Source organism: Talpa occidentalis, unplaced genomic scaffold, assembly GCF_014898055.3.
Source record: "Talpa occidentalis isolate TD23 unplaced genomic scaffold, MPIMG_talOcc4v2.1 talOcc4.4, whole genome shotgun sequence".
Lineage (NCBI taxonomy): Eukaryota > Metazoa > Chordata > Mammalia > Eulipotyphla > Talpidae > Talpa > Talpa occidentalis.
The window spans coordinates 61528467-61548995 of NW_023604295.1; the positions used below are offsets into that span (position 1 = coordinate 61528467).

General features: G+C 34.3%; 1 protein-coding gene across 2 annotated transcripts in view; it reads right to left on the reverse strand.

Moving 5' to 3' along the window:
• Positions 1-2316: 2316 nt before the first annotated feature.
• TBC1D23 (TBC1 domain family member 23) overlaps positions 2317-20529 on the reverse strand; it is a 55705-nt gene continuing 37492 nt past the window's right edge. Inside the window, exons 12-19 of one of the 2 annotated variants that reach the window (XM_037525655.2) lie at positions 19519-19561; positions 16745-16854; positions 15251-15390; positions 13905-13949; positions 9904-9992; positions 7256-7391; positions 5528-5722; positions 2317-3974 (exon numbers count right to left, since the gene is read on the reverse strand). In XM_037525655.2, the coding sequence (XP_037381552.1) occupies positions 3893-3974; positions 5528-5722; positions 7256-7391; positions 9904-9992; positions 13905-13949; positions 15251-15390; positions 16745-16854; positions 19519-19561 (840 nt within the window). In that variant the 3' untranslated portion in view covers positions 2317-3892. The remainder of the gene's footprint in view (positions 3975-5527; positions 5723-7255; positions 7392-9903; positions 9993-13904; positions 13950-15250; positions 15391-16744; positions 16855-19518; positions 19562-20529) is intronic. The other variant, XM_037525656.1, reaches the window with a different exon arrangement.

Sequence of the window (20529 nt, forward strand, 5' to 3'; positions counted from 1 at the left end):
GAAGAGGCCTGTGGAACCTGAGGAGCCATCGAAGAGGTAGGAGATCTAGGAGAGGACAATTTAAGAACCAGAGCCTGTGAGTGCCATGATCCCTACATTGCATTTAAGAAAGCTGCTGACTTGGATAGGAGGTGTTTCTAGCAAAGAAGTAATAAAAAAATAAATTTATGATTTTGATCACTTACTTTAGAACTTTTTGAACATAATGGGCAAATTATATTTTAGTTCTGGTTCTGTCACTAATTTGATGTAAATCCTAGACAAATCACATCACTCCCAGGACCTCTACATCACCTCATCACCTGTAACATGAAAAGACTTAGAGCCAAGAGAAGGAAAAAGGAGTTGTAAGTCTTGCAGCCCTCCTCCCACCACTCTATTCCCTGGCCCTCAACTGCAGCAGCTCTGCTTTTGTGTTTTCAGGTTCCCTTTCATCATTTAAAAATTAGACAGAGAATAAACTTCTAAACAAAATGGATCTCTAAGCCAGCTAAAAGTCTGGTATTACCAATGATGTCTCACAGCTTTAAGGACCATTTCCAGGCTGGCACTGGTCAGAATTTCATCAGTGTCCCAGAGGAACTATTTTCAACATCTCAGCTGCTTGTAAGCCACCTCTATTCACGTCAGCTCAAACTCTGCTACCTGAAATTAAGTTATCTCTGAAAAGAGCTTCTCCTCATAGCTTTTTATTTGTAAACATATAGGCACCACTACTTAACGCTAATTTCCCAACTGTCCTTGCTCCCCATTGGCTCCCTCCTCAAATCTTAGTCACTTTTCTTTGATCTTCCATCTTTGGTTAGGGACAGGGTCTTTCTTACTCTCCTGAAACACTTGATTTTTGCCTCCTTTTCTGCCCATGACCACCATCCATAGCAAAGTTTTACTCATTTTGGAGTCACTACTTTGGGCAACTCATAACTGGTCTCTTTCATCAGTACCTTACCCTATCACTCCTCCATAGAATTAGGAAATTTAGTATGAGGAAACATGAGTTCGGGTTTGGGGATGAGGTAATTTGCAAATGACTAAGAGCAGTCAGTAATGAAATGCTGAAAATTAGAAAATAAGAATTAGTGCATTCTGCATGGAATAAGGGCAGTAATTCACTGGCCTCCCCAGTGGTGAAGCGGGTTGAATGCAGCACTGTGAAGCTGTCTGCAGCCTCTGCAGCACAGCCAGTTTCTTCCTGGCCAGCCAGGGAGAAACCCACATGGTATGACAGACCTCTCCTGCCGCCTGCTGCTCCCCTCAGCAGTGTACGTTGGTCCTTCTGCCTGTTCTGCTCCCTGCTATCTCTGGTGAATTCTCTCGCAGTCCCGCACCTCTGACCTGTGTATCTTGTATATATAAATAAATAAATCTTAAAAAAAAAAAGAGCAGTAATTCTAAGAGTTGTTGAGAGGCTCTGAGGACAGTGTATAATTACAAAAAAGAGATCAAACTTGGGAATTTAGTTTAGACCTTTGCACAAGCAGGGGAGTCGAAGAGAATGTGTAAGTGTGTAAATATACACATAGATATGTGCACAAGTTTCTCTATTTCTGATGCAGTTTTCTACAAATTAGAAGATCTAAGTTTAAAACTTCCTTCTATTACCAAAAGGGCATATCACATAGACTACAAAGACTTAAAAATCACTGCTTATTCATTTTTACCGAATGCACATGAAGCATATCTAGACTAGACCATATGTTGGGACACAAGTCAATCATCAAAGAAACTATGAAGTTTGAAATCATATTGACTACTTTTTCTGATAATATGCCATAAAGCTAGTATCAACTATTACAAGAAAACAGAAAAAAAACACAAATACATGGAGCTAAACAACAAGCTGCTAAACAGCTACTACAGAGGAAAATAAAACAGCAATCAAAAAATAACTTGAGACCACTGAAACCTCATAAAGTTACACTATCTGTAATCCTGGGGATTCCATGAGAGGTGGCTATCCCACAGTGAATCCTAGTTCTGTGGTTAGTGAGCCAGTTAAGGGGGTATAAGCCAATATAGTCAATGAAATGTATTCTGATTTAGTATTCATGACCAATAACTGTGGTGTTATTTCAGATGAAAAAACAGGTTCAAATAAGTTCATAGTTGCAGTTTACTACATGTAGAATTTAGTGTCAGTAGTTTTAATTACCTCTTTCCCTTCCCCATCTAGATAAGCAGAAATAATTATGACTCTAATAACTTCAAACTTGAAATCTGATCAGCTAAAGTCTACCAATGGGACAGAACTTGATTTTCTAATTTTTTGTTATCTATAGACAATTACAAGTGAGGAAGAAAGAGAAAGACATCACAAAGCACAAAGTTTGCGCAAACTGTAGTGGTTTATTTACAATTGTAATTTATAAACTGTAACACAAACATCTTTACATTAATATTATGAAAAAGAGTCCCATAACTGAGACGGGGGAAAAAAAAGGAGACTTAAGGAGATTTTCTAAAGGGGATGCTAAGAAAAGGAAAAACACAATACAACAGCTGAAGGAGTCATAAATAACAAGTACTGCACCAGGTGCAAGTTCATGCAAATGTCTTCAACCACTCAAACTGTTTTTATTTAGATATTAGAATTTAGATATTACAATAAAATATCTTGAACTATGTTGCCTTTTATTCACTTGATTTTCATTAAGTAAATTAAAATAACTCGCTGTAAACAAGGTATACCTAAATATTTCTTCTATCAACCCCTTAGAGAAAATCCATTACATTTTAGGACATGGCAGAGAGTAAGGATTAGCTGCTTCACAAATAAAATTTTATAAGAAGTCATCCGATGGCCCCAAATGTAGTCCCAAATTTCTTTTATCAAGTGTGCCTAATACAGACCTCTCAATAAATTAAGCTGAGAAAGCTGCAAAAGGAAGCAGGTTACTTTTCAGATTGTCATCTTGAGAGGATAAAAATAGTTTCAAATCACTGGAACTTCAGTAAGACAAGACAAAAAAATAGGAGAAAAAGAATTTTCACAAAATAATGATTAAAAACAATTGTAGTTTATACAGCTAATTATTTGGCTTTTATTTAAGTGGATATTAATGTGCTCACAGACCATAATCTTAAGGTCTGGATATATTAATGTGTGCTTAACACCTGTTTTGAAATATCCTAAGTCAAATATTTCACTTGTAATAAAGACCAGTAACATTTTTACAAATTCAATAGTCCCCAAAATATTCATTTTGCTCTCATGCCTACCTACTTATTATAATGCTTTTAACTACTCCTTAGGAACAATTATGATGGTTAGTATCCAAAGCACTCAAAGTTTTAATTATTAGTACATGGTGCAAAGATGAGTTAGAAACTCATGTTCATCATTTCATTAGTTGGATACATTCTGAATTAGTTGGAATCTTTATCCATTTTATTTAAAAGATTTTACTTTTTAAAAACATAAAGCTAATCATTAATCTATGCAATACTTTTTAGTTTCTGATATTGCTGAGTGGGTAAAACTTAATGTAGCAATCAAAGGGGTCTCTTCAACAAATTCTATGTTTCAGTGAAGACATTGCAAAAATATAAGGATATGGTTGTTTTTAAATCTGAAAGTGATGCTTATGCCCTTAAAACAGCTCTTCAAAACAGAACTGCATTCTGTACCCTTAGTTCATAAGAGCACAAAGTCAGTTACTTCAAAGTTATTTAATAACTGACCTTTATAGTAAATCATTTTATAAAACCAAAAAATGCAAAAAAAAATTAAAAAAAATTTTACTGTCCAGAGTGATTATAATAATTTATACCTTCTTAGACCTGCTACTCAAGCACACCCATGAGCAAATAAAAGGTCTCCAGTTAGTATTCAGGAAAATATGTCCATTTTACCGCTTTGCCTTAATTACTTTTAAAATAATTTTCTTTTATATTAACTTTCCAAAGCATCCAAAACTTTCATGATCTGTTGTTTTATGGCTTTGGTTGCATCTCCTGCATTTGGAATCAAATACCTATGGGGGAGAAAATAGATACATATATATATATTAATACCATGCTTTTACTTCAGAGCTCAAGTTAGAGATCAAATCTTCTAAGGGAAGTTTTCCCTGACATATGAAGCCAGCAGCGATATATTCTTACGGACTCCCCATAACTTAACGCAACATATACTCAAAAATATATTTTCATAGAAAGCCAGGCGACTTTTTCACATAGTTAAAGTTCTTTAAACCATTATTTTTCTTTAAATTATAATACAAAAAAAGCCCATCACATTTATTAAGTTTTTAATGTATAATGTATATATTATACATATGTAGAGAGAGAGCTAAAAAACATTCACCAAAGTGTTAACAAAGTGGGCTTGGGTGAGAGGACAGGTGATAGGATTCACCAGAGGCAGAGCAAGGAACAGAACAGGCAGACTGACTGAAACACACTGCTGAGGGGAGCAGTGGGCGAGGCAGGAGAGGTCAGCTGGGCTATGTGGTCTAGAGGTCTCTGGTCTAGTGCTGCAGAGGCTGTGCCTAACTTTACAGTGCTGTGCTTAACCCCTTGCGCCACCAGGGAGGCTCCTAAGACATTATCTTAAGCTTACTTTTTACTCAAGCACACCTGTAAATGAGTAAGAACTATAACCCCAAACCTCACCAGGAGAAAAACCTGAATTAATATAAGGTAAAATGAACCTTGGACCAGGAGCCAGGAGGGCTTTTTGTTTGTTTCTATCATACACTAGGTGTAAAGATTCAGGAAGTCATTCAACTCCTCTGGGCTTCACACATTTTTCTCTGTAAAATTATCTGTTAAGATTAAAGACACTTAGTTTCAAGTGTGCTCTATGGCCCTTGCACCAGCTCCATGAACGGTTTGTCACTGGTCCATAATGAGATAAAGAGGAGCTTGTATCAGACTGCAAATTAAATACATCACCCAGCACACTGTTTGGTTCACTGACACTTTCAAAACAAGGATTTTTTGATGAAAGAAAATAAAAACATTGATTTACTTTCTGAGACAAGCTCCTTATTTGACTGCAAACCAGCATTTAGTGCAGCACCAGTATAGATTATTCTTAAATACTCTTCTATTAAAAAGTTTATGATATTAGGGGGTTCCTTGGTGCCCCAAGAGTTAAGTCTCAGCGCTATGACCAGTGTTGCCTTAGTCCATGCCTGGCGAAGGAGCTAACCCACATGTCACAGCAGACTTCTCCTGTCTTGCCCCACTGCTCCCCTTAACAGTGTATTTCAGGACTTCCACCTGTTCTGCTCCCCACTCTGTCTTGGGTGAGTCCTCTCACCCCCCTGCACGTGTGGCCTACTCCCCAGTTCTGCTATACAAAAAAAAAAAAGTTTATGAAATTAGGTATGGTTCTTACTGAAATCATGCACAAATGCTGGCTAAACCAAACATGACTAAGCATCTGGAATAAATAAGACAGCAATGAACACTAATAAAAGTGATTCAAGTATTCTACTCCACAATATAGTCTCCCAAATAGAGAAAATGTTTAATAATGAACTAAGTCAACATATCATTTATCAGCCTAAGAAAATCTTACCTTTCAATTGCCAAGATTTCTATTCCTGAAGCACTGCTGTTTCCATACTTGAAGGTAATTAGCTCAGGATGTTTTTTTTTGGACGTAATTTTAACTACAGAATTTAGGGCTTGTCGAGACTGTATATAAGCCAAACCTTTCCGTGAAAGAATCTCCCTTAAACAGTACATGTGTGTTGCTGTAACCAATAGATGACTTGAAAGGAAAGAAAGCATTAAAAAAGCAAAAAGAATTTTAAATACACAGAATTCAAGGCAGGTGTTATTTCAATAGCCCCAATTATTAAAAATGTTCAACTCCAGATGAAATTGCTTTTCAGTTTAAAAAAAATGGCTAATCTATAAACAAATAAGCCACTTAATAAAAGCTTTTAATTTTCCATTAGTTGTATACAAAACTGATTTAACAAATAGTACTGTAACTGTTATAGGAACAAAGGTATGATATTTTATAATAAAAAGCAAATGCAATTAGAAATCTTAAACTGATATTCTTAGATTCTATTCTATATGGTATATGGAACATGCTACCTTTCAAATTTTTTACAGTGTCACCTATATTCATCAACTATTCTCATTCAACACACCATAGCATATACTTAATTTAATATCAAAGACCACTAAGCAACAGCTAAGCTGTCTTAATATTTTACAACTTCTGTAACTGAATCTTGAAGGCAAAATGGAAACAGAATTAACATCCTTCCTGTATCTCAGCTCACTTTTACTAAAGTGACAATAATCACATACATATACATGAATAATATCAGATGAGTCAAAATATAGGACATTCTGCAGAACAATTGGCCTAGACTCAAGGGATTCAAGCATCATAAAGATTATGCAGAAGGAGTGGTGAGGGTAGTCCTGTTACATGTTGAGCAAGACTAAAGAGAGGTACAAATACAATGTGTGAGCCATGACTGGATCCTTGATTAGGAAGTAAAAACAATACTATAAAAGATACTTTGGTATGTATGTTGAAATGATGTTGTTTTTAAGGTTTTTTTTTTTTTTAAGATTTATTTATACAAGCACTGTGCACAGTCAGAAGCACAGGAGAGTGAGAGAATTTACCAGAGCCAGAGCAGGGAGCAGAGCAGGCAGAAGGACCGAAGTACACTGCTGAGGGGAGCAGTGGGCGGCAGGAGAGGTCTGCACGCTATGTAGGACCCTCCTCCGGTGGCCAGGGAGCAGCCAGGGATCGAACCGGCACTGCAGAAGCTGCGAGCAGCTTCGCAACCCAGCGCTCAACCACTGCGCCACCGGGGAGGCCCTTTAGGGTTTTTAAAGATGTGATAATACTACTGGAGTTGTGTAGAAGAATGCCCATATTCTGATGAGATATATGCTAGAGCGTTCAGGGGTGAAGTGTCCTATCTTTAAGCTGTTTCTGAATGGTGTGACAAAACATAAGTGTTTGTGTACATATACATGAGCATATATAGAAATAGACAAATGGGGTTGTACAGAAAGAAGTTAAAAGCTGGTGAATCTAATGACGGCTTATAAAGGTGTTTAATGTATTGTTTCTCCAATTCTGTCTAAATATTTCACAATAAAAAAATTCCATAAAATCTCGTTTTAAATATCAAGACATAAATCAAGATGACAGAGTAAAATTATCTTATTGTACCTGGATAAATAAAATTTCTTCTGTGATTCAGCTTTACATCATTAACTTCCCTAAATTCAATTTTGCTTCTAAAGAAGACATTTTAAAAAGTACCTGGGAAACATGTGTCCATTTTCTTTCACTTCTTTACAGGGAAAATGATGTTTGATGTCTGGCTTGTTTATCCAAGTGTGAATATTTACAACCTCTTTTCTATCATCATCTGACATTGAAGAACTATCAATTTCATCTATAAAGAATTTAAAGTTTTAAAGTGTTATTACCAACTTTAAAAATGGTACATTTCTTAAAAGTCTGAAAAAATTGCAGTATTTTAAACATGACAAAAAAGCAATTGATTCTAATACTGTTACTATATTTCCTTGTATCATGGTAATGAATACGGTAATGAAACATCACTCCATATGGTAAGCAGTCAGGTGAAAATATTTTTTAAAGATTAAACTGAGGAGTTTGAACTTTTTTTGAGTTGAACTGTCCAATAATAAAAAAGCAAAGATGACACTTCTTTTCTTTTGCCACTTTCTGATTTTGAGGAAAATTAAAAAACAATCATACTGAGAAAATTGAAAAAATAATATTTATATGTGGGTATTTTTGAGAGAGAAATTAATTTTCTAATTATTTAACTTAAGAAGAGGTAGAATTACATAGTCCTAGTGTTAAATAATTATGTTTTTTCTTCTGCTTTTTAAAAATAACTTCAGGTATAATGAAATATAATAAAAAAAAACCCCTCATGTATCTATAAACTTCCAGCTTAAATAAAAAAGCGAAGCCCTCACTCTCCCCAATCACATCCTCCCAACTTCCCCACTAAGAAACAACTACTTGAATTTGGTATTATCAGTTCTATGTACGTCTGTTTTTTAAAAAAGATTTATTTATTTATGCATACAAAAGCTGGGGTACAGGCCAGAGGTGTGGGGGGCAGGTGAGAGGATTCACCAGAGACAGAGTGGGGAACAGAACAGGCAGATTGACTGAAATGCACTGTTGAGGGAGCAGCGGGCAAGTCAGGAGAGGTCTGCTGCGCCATGTGGGTTGCTCCCTGGCCGGGGATCTAACTAGTGCTGCAGTGGCTGTGGATGGCTTCACAGGTTGCTTCTTATCCTCCTGTGCCACCAGGGAGGTCCTATGTATGTCTTTAAAAATATGTGAGTATCACTAAATAATGTATAATAATAGCATTTTACATTTTTACTAAAATTCATGTTTTTCAATTTCATTCCTCTGCAACTGCTACCTCACTCCCAACATTCTAAAATGTATCCATATTGTTACACATAACTCAAGATGTCACATTTTCATTATATTGCAATTTTCCATTGTAAAAATACCTATACATATGATATACATAAACATACCATAAATTACTCATCTATATACTTCCCCCCTTTGTTAGTGGAAGGAGATGAGATATTCAGGGAGAGAAAAAGACTGATACTTAACAGGAAAATGGCAACAGAGAGGGACTAAAAAAGAATCAATTAGAAATAACACATAGAAAATTGCTTTTACCTCAATGCAGTTCTCTCAAAAGGTGATTTTGTAACATCTACTAAAATTTCAAATGTGAGTCCCTATAATCTAACAATCTTATTGTTAAGAATTTGCAAAAGTTTCCTTAGATATATGTATAAAAATATTCATTACTATTTGAAACAGAAAAAGAAGTGGAAAATTGTCAGTGTCTAATGGGAGAAGATTGAGCAAATAAATTATGGTATGTCTATATGACAGAGAATTGAGAAAGTATATGGGCTGAGATAGAAAATATGAAATAAATTATTAAGCAGAAAAAAACAAGGTGAAGATTTGGGAGTATTTTCATTTTGTACTTTATAACTACAAAATATTTTTTTTCTAATTCAGTGCATATATTAATGTTAATTATGTTTTTTTTTAACAAGGATATTCTGGGTAGTGTGATTATGAATCTAAGTAATAATTTTTTTTTTTTTTAAATATGAAGAACCACACCATGAATGACAAAGTTCCCTTAAAATATCGCCATCTTGTGGCCTATTAAGATATTGCCTCCAGTTTCAAAAGACTGCAGATGTATCAATTCTGGAATTCTCTGTACTTCAGTGCAACTCTCAATCTCTTAGCTGAGCAGATCAAGTAGATTTAAATGTAACCCCAGGGATTTAAATTTTATTTCTATATTTGTAATTCCCAGTTTACCAACAGCTAATATTTCTCTCCTCAACTATAAAGGCACTTATAATCAACTGCCTACTCAATATTTCTGCTTGGATTTCTAATAGGCATAATTCAAGATGCCTAAAACCAAACTCTTTTTTTTTAAAAAAAGATTTATTTATTTATGCATATAAGAGCTGGGATACAGGCCAGAGGCGTGGGAGGTGAGAGGATTCACCAGAAACAGAGTGGGGAACAGAACAGGCAGATTGACTGACGGACACTGAAAGGAGAACAGCAGACGAGCCAGGAGGGGTCTGCTGAGCCTTGTGGGTTTGCTCCCTGGCTGGCCGGGGATCGAACTCATGCTACAGAGACTGCGGACTGCCTCACAGGTTGTGTCTTAACCCCTTGCGCCACCAAGGAGGCCCTAAAACCAAACTCTTAATAGAAAAACTATAGACTCTCCAATTTCACCTATAAAATTTCATTATATTTTGTTTTTAAAACAGTCTTTCAGCTAATCCCAAAATGCTCTGTCTAATCACACAGTGCCCAAGGAAAGTAGTCTGTAGATAAATGTGTTACTATACCTGTGTCGTACTCTTCTTCATCCCCAATGCTGAAAACAGGCTTTACACCACGGTAAGGTTTGCCCACTCTGTCACTGCTGCTCACATGCCTATATTCAAAGAATTTTAGGGAAGAAATAATCACTTCAGAAGTTAGTAAAGATTCACCAATATCATTTGAATAGTAAGTAAAATGTAATTGTTCTTTGTCTCCCCAGGTACTACCCAGTCTCAGGACATCTATGTTAAGGAAATTGAAACAAGAAAATTATGTTAGTGGCATAAGGACTTAGTAGAGATCGAATATTTCAAATATGTAAAAATTAAATTTTAAACAATTTTAATAGTCATATTAAAACCTATTTTAGATCTGTGTTGCTTTAGGGAAATTATTTCACCTCTCATAGATAATTATGACATTATCTATCCTTTCCAATTATTATGAGAATTAAATCAGCTACCACTTGGTAATATTCTTAGAACAATGCCTAGCCTGTATATAACTTTTTGGACAGATTACGGAACCAAATATTCAAATTCTGGAAGGAGGGCTTACATTTCTCATAAGCATCTAAAGATTTTTCCTCCCATTTATTATTATTTTTTTTTGTTTTAAGAGAAACTAAGATTCTCCTTCTTTTACATAAATATAAGTAATGAAAATGAATCTGCCTTTCAAGTGGCTGAAGCATAAATATGTTAACTGAAAATTTAATTAGTTCTGAAGGACATATAATCTCTCTTTTTAATACCTTATTACTTTTCAGATAATCTCAAATAAATGAAGATATATTAAAAACAAAGTATTATGTGTTTCTGGGGGGAAAGCACCATATTATTTGTAGGATAAGGTTCAGTTAAGGAAAACTGGCTTTATTTTTGGTCAGCTCTCAAGAGATTATACAATGTGGGGGAAAAAAAATCAAGTCACATAGATATCAAAACTGTATTTTAAATAATTTTTAAAAAATCATCAATGAAATCTTACATCCTAATTTTGTTGAAACAGTTTTAAATCTTTACTTTTCCCAAATCAACATTCCTCAAGAGAAAAATTGAGAGCTGAGGGTGTAAGAGATACTCTTAGAAATCTTAAATTAACCATAAGTTAAAATTGTAAAATCCTTGGATTTTGCTAAAACATATCTAACATAATATTATCCTATAAATTACTGATTTATGCTCATTAGTGACAGAAAATGAGAAATAATGCTAAATAAGAAACTCAGATTAAGCTTTCTCACAAAAAGCAAAGACAAATACAGCTTTACCTAAAAATACTTTTGTGCCTTCTAAATCATAAAAAAGTATAAAATTAAATTACTGTTTCTCTAATATTACAAGGATTATTAAGCATTATGACATAGAAAGTAACAGATCGTGTTTACAGTAAATACTATATATAACAAGAATGCAAGTATGAAGAAAGTAACAATCTAACAAAAAACTTTTCATTACTGATCTAGACAAATATGTAGTTTTCATAAACAAAACTGATAAAGATTACTGAGATAGCTTAGGAAGAAACACAATTCATTCTACTTTTCAATTAATTCTTTTTTCAAAATAGATGTATCTTTCTGTGGACCAGAGAATGTAATCAAGAGGGAGAAATGGAGTCTTTCATGCTGGGCCCCAACCCAGACTTAAACAAATAACTAGTGACTTCAAACAACAGCCATCATTTAATGATCTCTTTCAAAAGAGTTTTGTGGGTGAGGAATTTGGCAAAGCCTAAAGAGAGAGATTCTACCTCAGGGTAGAATCTACGACAGGAACCAAGTTGTATTTGGAGTCAACACTAGGGTTAGTAGAATAGTTCTTGCAGTTTTGGATGGGGTTGGTTGGTCTCTGTCCATCTCTCTCTCAATAGGAGCTCAAGGCTTCAAAATTTTTTTGTGAGAAAACTTGGGAATTAAAATCAGACTAATTCAATGGTCCTAAAACAAGAGGGAAAGGGATTCCCTTTAGATGAAATAGCCTAAGATACAAAATGCCCTGTAATTGGCATTGTGTAGGGAAAGTAACATAAAATTCTTATCAGTAAGTTAAACTATTCTTTAAAAATGTTACTTTTTTTAGTAGACTGAGGAAACTCCAGACAGCTTTCCATAGTGGTTGGACCAGTTTGCACTCCCACCAGCAATGTAGGAGAGTTCCTTTTTCACCACATCCTCTCCAACATTTGTTGTTGCTAGTTTTTTTGATATGCGCCATTCTTACTGGTCTAAGGTGGTATCTCAACCGAGGTTTTGATTTGCATTTCCCCCATAAGGCATGCTGACATTTTTTCATATGCCTGTTGGCCATGTGCACTTCCTCTTTGGAGAAATGTTTTTTAAGTTCTTCTGCCCATTTCTTGACTAGTTTACTTTGTTTTTGTTGAGTCATGTGAGTTCTTTGTCTATCTTTGTGATCAGTCCCTTATCATTTGTATGGAGTACAAAAATTTTTTCCCAATCAGTAGGGTGTTTCCCAATCTGTTTTGGTTAATGTCTCTTTTGCTGTGCAGAAGCTTTTCAGTTTGATGTAATCCCAGGTGTTTATCTTTTCCTTGACTTTCTTTGCTTTGGGTGATGAGTCTTTAAAGATGTTACTGCCTCCCTAATGGCACAAGGGGTTAAGCACAGCAGTGTGAAGCTATCCACAGCCTCTGTAGAACAGAGTTCGACCCTGGTTGGCCAGGGAGCTACTCACACGGAGCAGCAGATCTCTTCTGTCTGACCTGCTGCTCCCCTCAGCAGTGTATTTCAGTTAGTCTGCACACTCTATCTTTGGTGAATCCTCTCACCCCCTGCACCTCTGGCCTGTACCCCAGTTCTTATATGCATAAATGAATATTTTTTAAAAATGCTACTTCTAGTCCTTGAAAATATTAAAATGACCTTGGAAAAAGTGAACTGCATTATTTCAAAGTTTAACTTAGATTCAAAGCATGACAATTTCTTTTCTTTTATTTTTTTAAAAGATTTAGTTATGTATACAAGAACTGGGGTACAGGCCAGAGTGTGTGTGTGGGGGGTAAAAGCACCCACCAGAGACAGAGTAAGGAACAGAACAGGCAGAATGACTGAAATACACTGCTGAGAGGAGCAGCGGGTGCTGCACCATAGGGGTTGCTCCCTGGCCAGGGATTGAACTCGTGCTACAGTGGCTACAGATAGTTTCATAGGTTGCGTCTTAACCCCTTGCACCACCAGGGAGGCCCAATGACAATTTCTTTTAAAATGTTCATAGATATTTCTATACTTGATGTTCTAATTTAAATTGCAGAAAAATTCTAAATGTAAAAAACTACAAAGTCATATAGGAATATTAGTCAAATTCTTTTCTTCTAATTGAAGTTCCAGTTTTCAAGCTTTAAACTTACAAAATCTAATGACAAGCACCCCATTTTATTAAGGGCAGAGTAAAAATGGATTATACACTACAGTGGCCACTATGTTGAAATTTCTTCCAAGGAAAACCAATGGTAGAATTCCCGAACTATGATTCTTTGGATCCCAGTATATGTTAACAGTCTAAAGACATACATCTTAGCAAATATTATTAAATTATATAATATACATGAATTAACAAAAATTATGAACCATAAAGTGCCTTTTTCACCTGCTATAATTTTCTCAATGGTTAGGGTAGAAGATTAGAAGTAAATAATCTCCAAAACTAATATCCTGCCAATTCTGAGATTATATATTTCTTTGTTTCACCTTCCTCTGGCTCAGAATAAAAACTGAAAATTTTATGAAGTTCTTAGATGTGAATGTGTTTGATTTTCATCTAAGGAATGAGAGATATGAAGAAACACCCATTGAAAAAAAGGTGATCAAGCAAAAAGTAGCAACAAAAAACCAGAAAAGCAGATTACTCAGTATAACATACTCTTTAAAAGCAGAATGAGAAATGCATTAAAAAATAGCTGCATGAAATTTTAGCCAAGACAGTAATGAGGCATAAAGACAGCATGAAGCATGCTAAAGGAAAAGGACGGTCCAATAAAGCTGGTCTACTCATTGGCTTACCGCTCTGTACATGTTCTTTCTGGCCAGGGAAGATTGAAAGACATTCTATAGCAAATTGAGGTAGAGGACAGAACATGATTATAAAAACACAGCAGCTTCAAAACAAAAATATAGTATAATCAGTTTATCTAATCCAGAGTGTACATTATAAAGAAAATGTTATAATCATCTCAAGGACAAAGAAAATTGAAGAAAAGCCAGTTTCAAGTGAGTCTTTAACAAAGACAACAGTCTTTTCAACTTAGTGTTATCACCATTTAATTTTAAAATAAAATAAAAGCATTGAAAAATAAAAATTTAAATGTTCATGCTACAAAATACAACAATAATAATAGCATTTTAATTCAGAATGCACTAAAAGTAAAAAGGTTAGGACTTTGAGATCAGACATAATTTTAATGAGCAAAAAATCTTTTGGGTTTGATGAAACACTTTAATATTAATTATCAGTTGGCACTTTAGACAAGTATAATTTTTTGGATTAGTGAAAATAACCTATTCTCTTCTTTGCAATTTACTAAGTGGGAAAAAATATGTAAACTTTTGCATGCAAATGCAATATATTTAAAAAATGACTAATAGAAATTTAGTTCTTAAAATCAAGTATTTCAACTTTCCTAGAATATTCTAAGTAAGATATGAGTGAAATTAAATACTATAATACATTTCCAGGCAGGCTTGCAAAGAAAGAGGCTGACATTATTTGGTTAGCTTTAAACTCTAGGACAGGAAATAACTACTAGATTAATATGTGGAGAAAAAAACATACTGTACATTCATAGTTCCAGTAAGAAGCAATATAACAGACATTCCTAAACATGCTTATCACTTTTCAGGTGTACCCTTCATTTGTAACTCAAACAAATATAAGGGTCATTTATATTCTTTGAACAAAATTTTAGAGGTTTGAACTCTTAAACATAAGAATTTCAGTATTATCTAGCATGACCAAAATTTCTAGATGTTACATCTTTTCTAGATGAAAAGGTTTCTATTATGAGATCACTGCCTTTAGTAAATGAGTCCCATTAATCTGACATATGGAAAGCAATTACTAAAATGAAGCATGCCCCACATAACAGCATTTGAAAAAAAAATTTTAATGAATGACATGAAGGGGAAGAACCATTATTTGCATCTTATTCTAAATAGTAGAAGAAAGAAATCTTTGTAGTGAGATCTTATAGCAACAAAAGACATCTCTGAAATGATGATGAAAACTGGAATCATTTAAAAGTCATACTTTATGATCTTTTTCTAGAACACATTCAATTAAACTGACATTTACTACAAGACACTTTTCTTTAGTTTTAATTACTTAAACTCACACTATATAAGCAACTCACCGGTCCACAGGAGTTGATGTATTCTCAATAAAACTGATAACTTTTTCCCTGACATTAACTGATTTTGTCTTCAAAGCAACAGTCATTTTATTTACTAGTGATTTCATTCCTCTATCATTTGAGCCATTTGATGATTCACCCTGAAAAAGAGAACTGATAAAATAACTGCTCTCAAAATGATTTGCAGATACACTAACTGCTAAAGATTATCCAAATGTTTTGGATATTGCGTCCTCTCACCCCAAATTCACATGTAAAAGTTCTAACTCGCAGAATACCTCAGAAAGTTATAATATGTGGCCTTCAAAGAGCTTTTTAAATTGAAATGAAGTCATATGGGTGGCTCCTAATTCAATGACTAATGTCCTTATAAGAAAATGGGGAGACATCAAGGATGTAAGGAAAAAAAGGCAATATATAGAGACATAGCAAGTTAGGAGGTCCCTCTAGTAGCCTCGGGGTTAAGTTTCAGTGCTATCACCACTACAGCCTGAATTCCATCTCTGGCCAGGGGGCTAATCCACATAGGGCAGAGACCTCTCCTGTCTCGCCCACTGCTCCTCTTAGCAGTCCCCCTAGCAGTCTCTTCCAGTAAAATCTTCCTGTTCTGCTCCCGCTCCATCTCTGGTGAATTTTCTCACCCCCTGCACCTCTGACCTATACCCTAGTTCTTCTACACAACAACAACAAATAAGTTCTGGAGATAAAACCTGAACACCCAGGCATGTCAGACCCATAAACTCAAAACAGTAACCATGACCGTCTACTGAAGTTTCCCTCTATTTCTGTTTAAAAGAATAATCACTAAATAAATGTGGGATATTATTAGCTGTTAAGAAAATGATTTGATGACTTCTAAATATTAACTGACATGAAATATTGAAAGAGCAAAAACAATTTATTACCCAACTATTTCCAAAGTAAAACAAAAAATGAATTAATCAACTACAGCAAATTCCTGCAGCAATGAACATTTCAATGACTAAAAATAAAATATAATGGGGCTGGTAATTGGTTCCTGTCTTCTTCTTCCTTGCCCATTCTTAAATAAGGGTGGAGACAAAGAAGTTCTAATCATGTAAGTCTTGGTAGAGAGGAGTATAAACAAGCTATGCAGGAGATACAACGATAAACCTCGGTATTCTCCAGGCTCAAACTAATTGCAGATTCCTAAAAACAGCTCACCTGAGAGTCCCAGCTTGTCAAAGGATTAAAATTATCTTTCCTGATATTTAAGATGGAACAGAAAATTGTCACTAAATGACACCAAATTGCAGCTGGACAGGGAGAAATGTGAATTTTCAGGCAGACCTCTAACATTCCTACCTAGTTTAGCTTTGTAGGCTTGTTCTGTCATTTCAATATTCTCATAAAAATGACTCCGTATTGGTATCTGCTTGAAATATTTTTACTCCATTTCTTATGATGGGGCTGTTAATCCCCTTTTCTGGGCACTTATTCAAACATGACAACATAGTCTACAAATATACTTACATCAACAGAAGAATTGATACTGCTTCTTGAGCCTGAAGTACTAGCAATCCAATGGCCATATCCATTTTCTGGTCCATCCACATTAATGTCTGCTAGGTGCTGCTGCAGTGCTTAAGATAAATAAGAAGAAAAAAAACTGACATTTCAACCCCCTTTGGGAAAGATTCACTACCAGAGATACATAATAAACATATCATCACCAAGTATGGGACTCAAGGACATTATCACAAGTATTTCTTTCGGTACCTCTTGAAAGCAATAAAGGACTCCAAGTTATAAAAAGCCTTCCCCTTCCTTCTTTATCTTCCTTCTAAGTCCTCTGTACATACAACTTTTCCTAATTGGCCCCAACAGTGACAACTATATATACAGGCCTGATGCTTTCCTATTTGGGAGATAATCTTTCAAGTGTTACCAGAAAATGTCTGCAACATTTTTTATGATACAAAGGATTAAGAGAAAACCTATGGTGGCTTTTGTTTTATCATAAGGAGCTATCAATTAACCTTGCCACAATAAAAAAAAAGCAGTCTTCGGCATTAATCTTTGCTAAGGAAAGAGATTAATTCTTGATTATTCTTCTAAAACTTAAACTATACTATAAAAGAATGATTCCAGATACTTTTGAGAACAAGCTTAATAACCAAGTTTTGTATCATATTGTCAGAACTTCTAAAAACACCAGACTCAAGGCAAATGTAGCTGACGCTTGAATAACAATGGGTTTGAAATGCACTGTACACAGATTTTTTTTCCAACAACTACTGTTGACTTGCCATATCCATGAGTCCATATTCACAAATAAAACCAACCTCGGATGTCATGTAGTTGAATACACAGATACAGAAGACCAATTGTAAGGAACTCAAGAATCCCTCAGGACAAGAGTCCTGAAACCTAGTCTCAGCAGATACCAAAAGACAACTGGAATTAAAGTTTTGGGGTAAGCCAAAAGTTATATGTGGATTTTTAATTGCAAAAGTGTTCGCAACCCTAAGACCCAATGTCATTCAGGGTAAACTGTACTTGCTTAACTCTACTTATTAAAATAATTTTGTAGATCACTCTGGGTATGTGCCTCAAAGGTAGCTATTAGGCTGTGGTACATAAGAAATAATCATAATTCTTGCTAAAATCAGTAAAAAGAGTAAATAGATCTAATCTATCAAAATTTTAAGTTATAACACAAGAGGATTATATTAGGTTAGAACTTAATCCCTATTAGACTACTATGATTCAAATTCAAATTGTTACCTTCAACAAATATTGGTATTTTTTCCTCAGTATTTACAGTTCACTATTTTTAAGATACCTCTTTTCATAATGTAAGATAGGGTATTTATTTTTTTATCTGAAATATACTTGACATGTAACTGTATACATTAAGGTATGCAACATGTTGATTTGATATATTTACATGTTATAATACGATTTCCATTGTAGCAATAATTACCACTTTTTTTTTTAATGGACGTCACATTGGTTTACACATCACTGTTTCCATTTTGGCAGTATAGGAGTCCCCCTATCAGGTGTTATTAACACTACTTAACATCACACAATTACCATTACTTTCTATGGTAGGAATAATTAAGATCTAGTCTGTTGATTTGATATATTTACATGTTATAATACGATTTCCATTGTAGCAATAATTACCACTTTTTTTTTTAATGGACGTCACATTGGTTTACACATCACTGTTTCCATTTTGGCAGTATAGGAGTCCCCCTATCAGGTGTTATTAACACTACTTAACATCACACAATTACCATTACTTTCTATGGTAGGAATAATTAAGATCTAGTCTGTTTACAAATTTGATGATTATAATAAAATACTATTGTCTATATTCAATCTATTGTGAATTAGTACTCCAGGACTTATTTACTAGATGCAAATTTGTACCCTTAGTAGCATGCTTGTAAGAAGAAAGGTTCTTTATTTAATTTATTACCCTGATTTAATGCTGCATATATTCTCAAATATTTGTCTGCAGAGATCTCATCAATTATTTTATAATCCTGGATTACCAGATATTAGTCTACAGATTTGAAAGCATGAACTTATTTGTTTTATTCTATTGAATCAATAATTTTTTAGTACCTAATACTTCAAGTAGTTAAAAAATAAAAACATGAATAGTACAAAAGGTATGGTGAAAAGTATCCTACTCTTGCTTCCCAGTCCTATACATTCTTCCTTCTCCATAGAGAGTATCAAGTGGGCAATTTTTCTTATACTTTTACAAATATATTTTTTTTTGTAAAGACATGCTAAGTAAACATTCACTTCTACTTCCACTCAATATTTCTTTTTTTTTTTTTAAGATTTATTTATTTATGTATACAAGAGCTGGGGTACAGGCCAAAGATGCAGAGGGTGAGAGGACTCACCAGAGAAAGAGTGGGGAACAGAACAGGCAGACTGACTGAACTACACTGCTGAGGGGAGCAGCAGCGAGACAGGAGAGGTCTGCTGCACCCTGTGAGTTGCTCCCTTGTCGGTTGGGATCAAACGCATGCTGCAGAGGCTGCGAATTGCTTCATAGTGCAGTGCTTAACCCCTTGCGCCACTAGGGGGCCCCTCAATATTAATTTCAATAGCTTGTCATGTATGTTTATATGTTATCTGTTAGTCCTATTAGCCTTGCCATTTCTAAAAATACTATTTTAAATGACTAAAAAAATGTACTGATTACTTTGTTCACTCTAAATAAGGTCTGGTGATAATTTCCTCTGAAACAGGAGACAAAGGGATTAATAAAACCTTACCCATAAATCCTCCACTGGCAATGCTCACATATTCTTTGTTTTTCTGTAATGGGAAATGAAATTTAAATTATTCCAAAATGCAATTCAATTAAAACTTCTGATAGTTCTATAAACATTGGCAATTATAAGGCTATATATTAAATTTCTAGATTTTTTCTTTTCCTTGACATTTTGGACTTTGATACCTTATATATCTGGTACTTTGGTACCAGATATATACTTTTGGTATATATACTTTTGGTACCAGATATATACTTTTGGTACTTATATATTCCACTTTGGTGGAAAAATGATGATTAACATGATTTTGATTTCGTTTGTATTATAGTGATAACAGTAATAAAGAAACAAATCAGTTAAATTATATTTTTGCAATCAGTACCAACTGTATTAGAATAGTTTTTTTAAAAAAATTTCTCAAAATAGTTTGTTCTCTATAAAATGGAAATATAAAAGCACATAATATAGGTAATCATGAAGAAGAAATGACAGAATGTTAACATTTTACAAACTACTAAAAATTAATGGATTTAAGCAATGATAAGGAGGGAGACTGACTTTAAAAAAAATAGTTCTAGGGCAGCATGCATTTCTGATGGAAGAAAATAAACTGATCAAGTCTCTAAAACTAATTGCCAGCTAACAGGAAATTATAAGGACAAAACCTAAATAAACAACACCATCTTAATACAATTAGCAAAATCTAGAATGTAGGAAACTATGATATAAACCAGTTTTTTTTTCCCCCAACAAATTATGCAAGGGGGGAAAAAAATCAAGAAAGGGGATCTATCAATTAAAAGAGACTTAAAAGATATGAATCAACTACAGTCCTTATTTTGGATCCTAGAAAAATCAGGGAAACGAACACCAGCTATATTTTACATAATAAAGTATAATAATGATAAAGTAGCTGTTTCTTCACAGGTTTAATTCTCCCTCTTTTCAGATTTGTTTGAAATTTTCAAAGATAAAAATTGGGCTAAAAGCTTCTAAAACTGTATCAAGGAT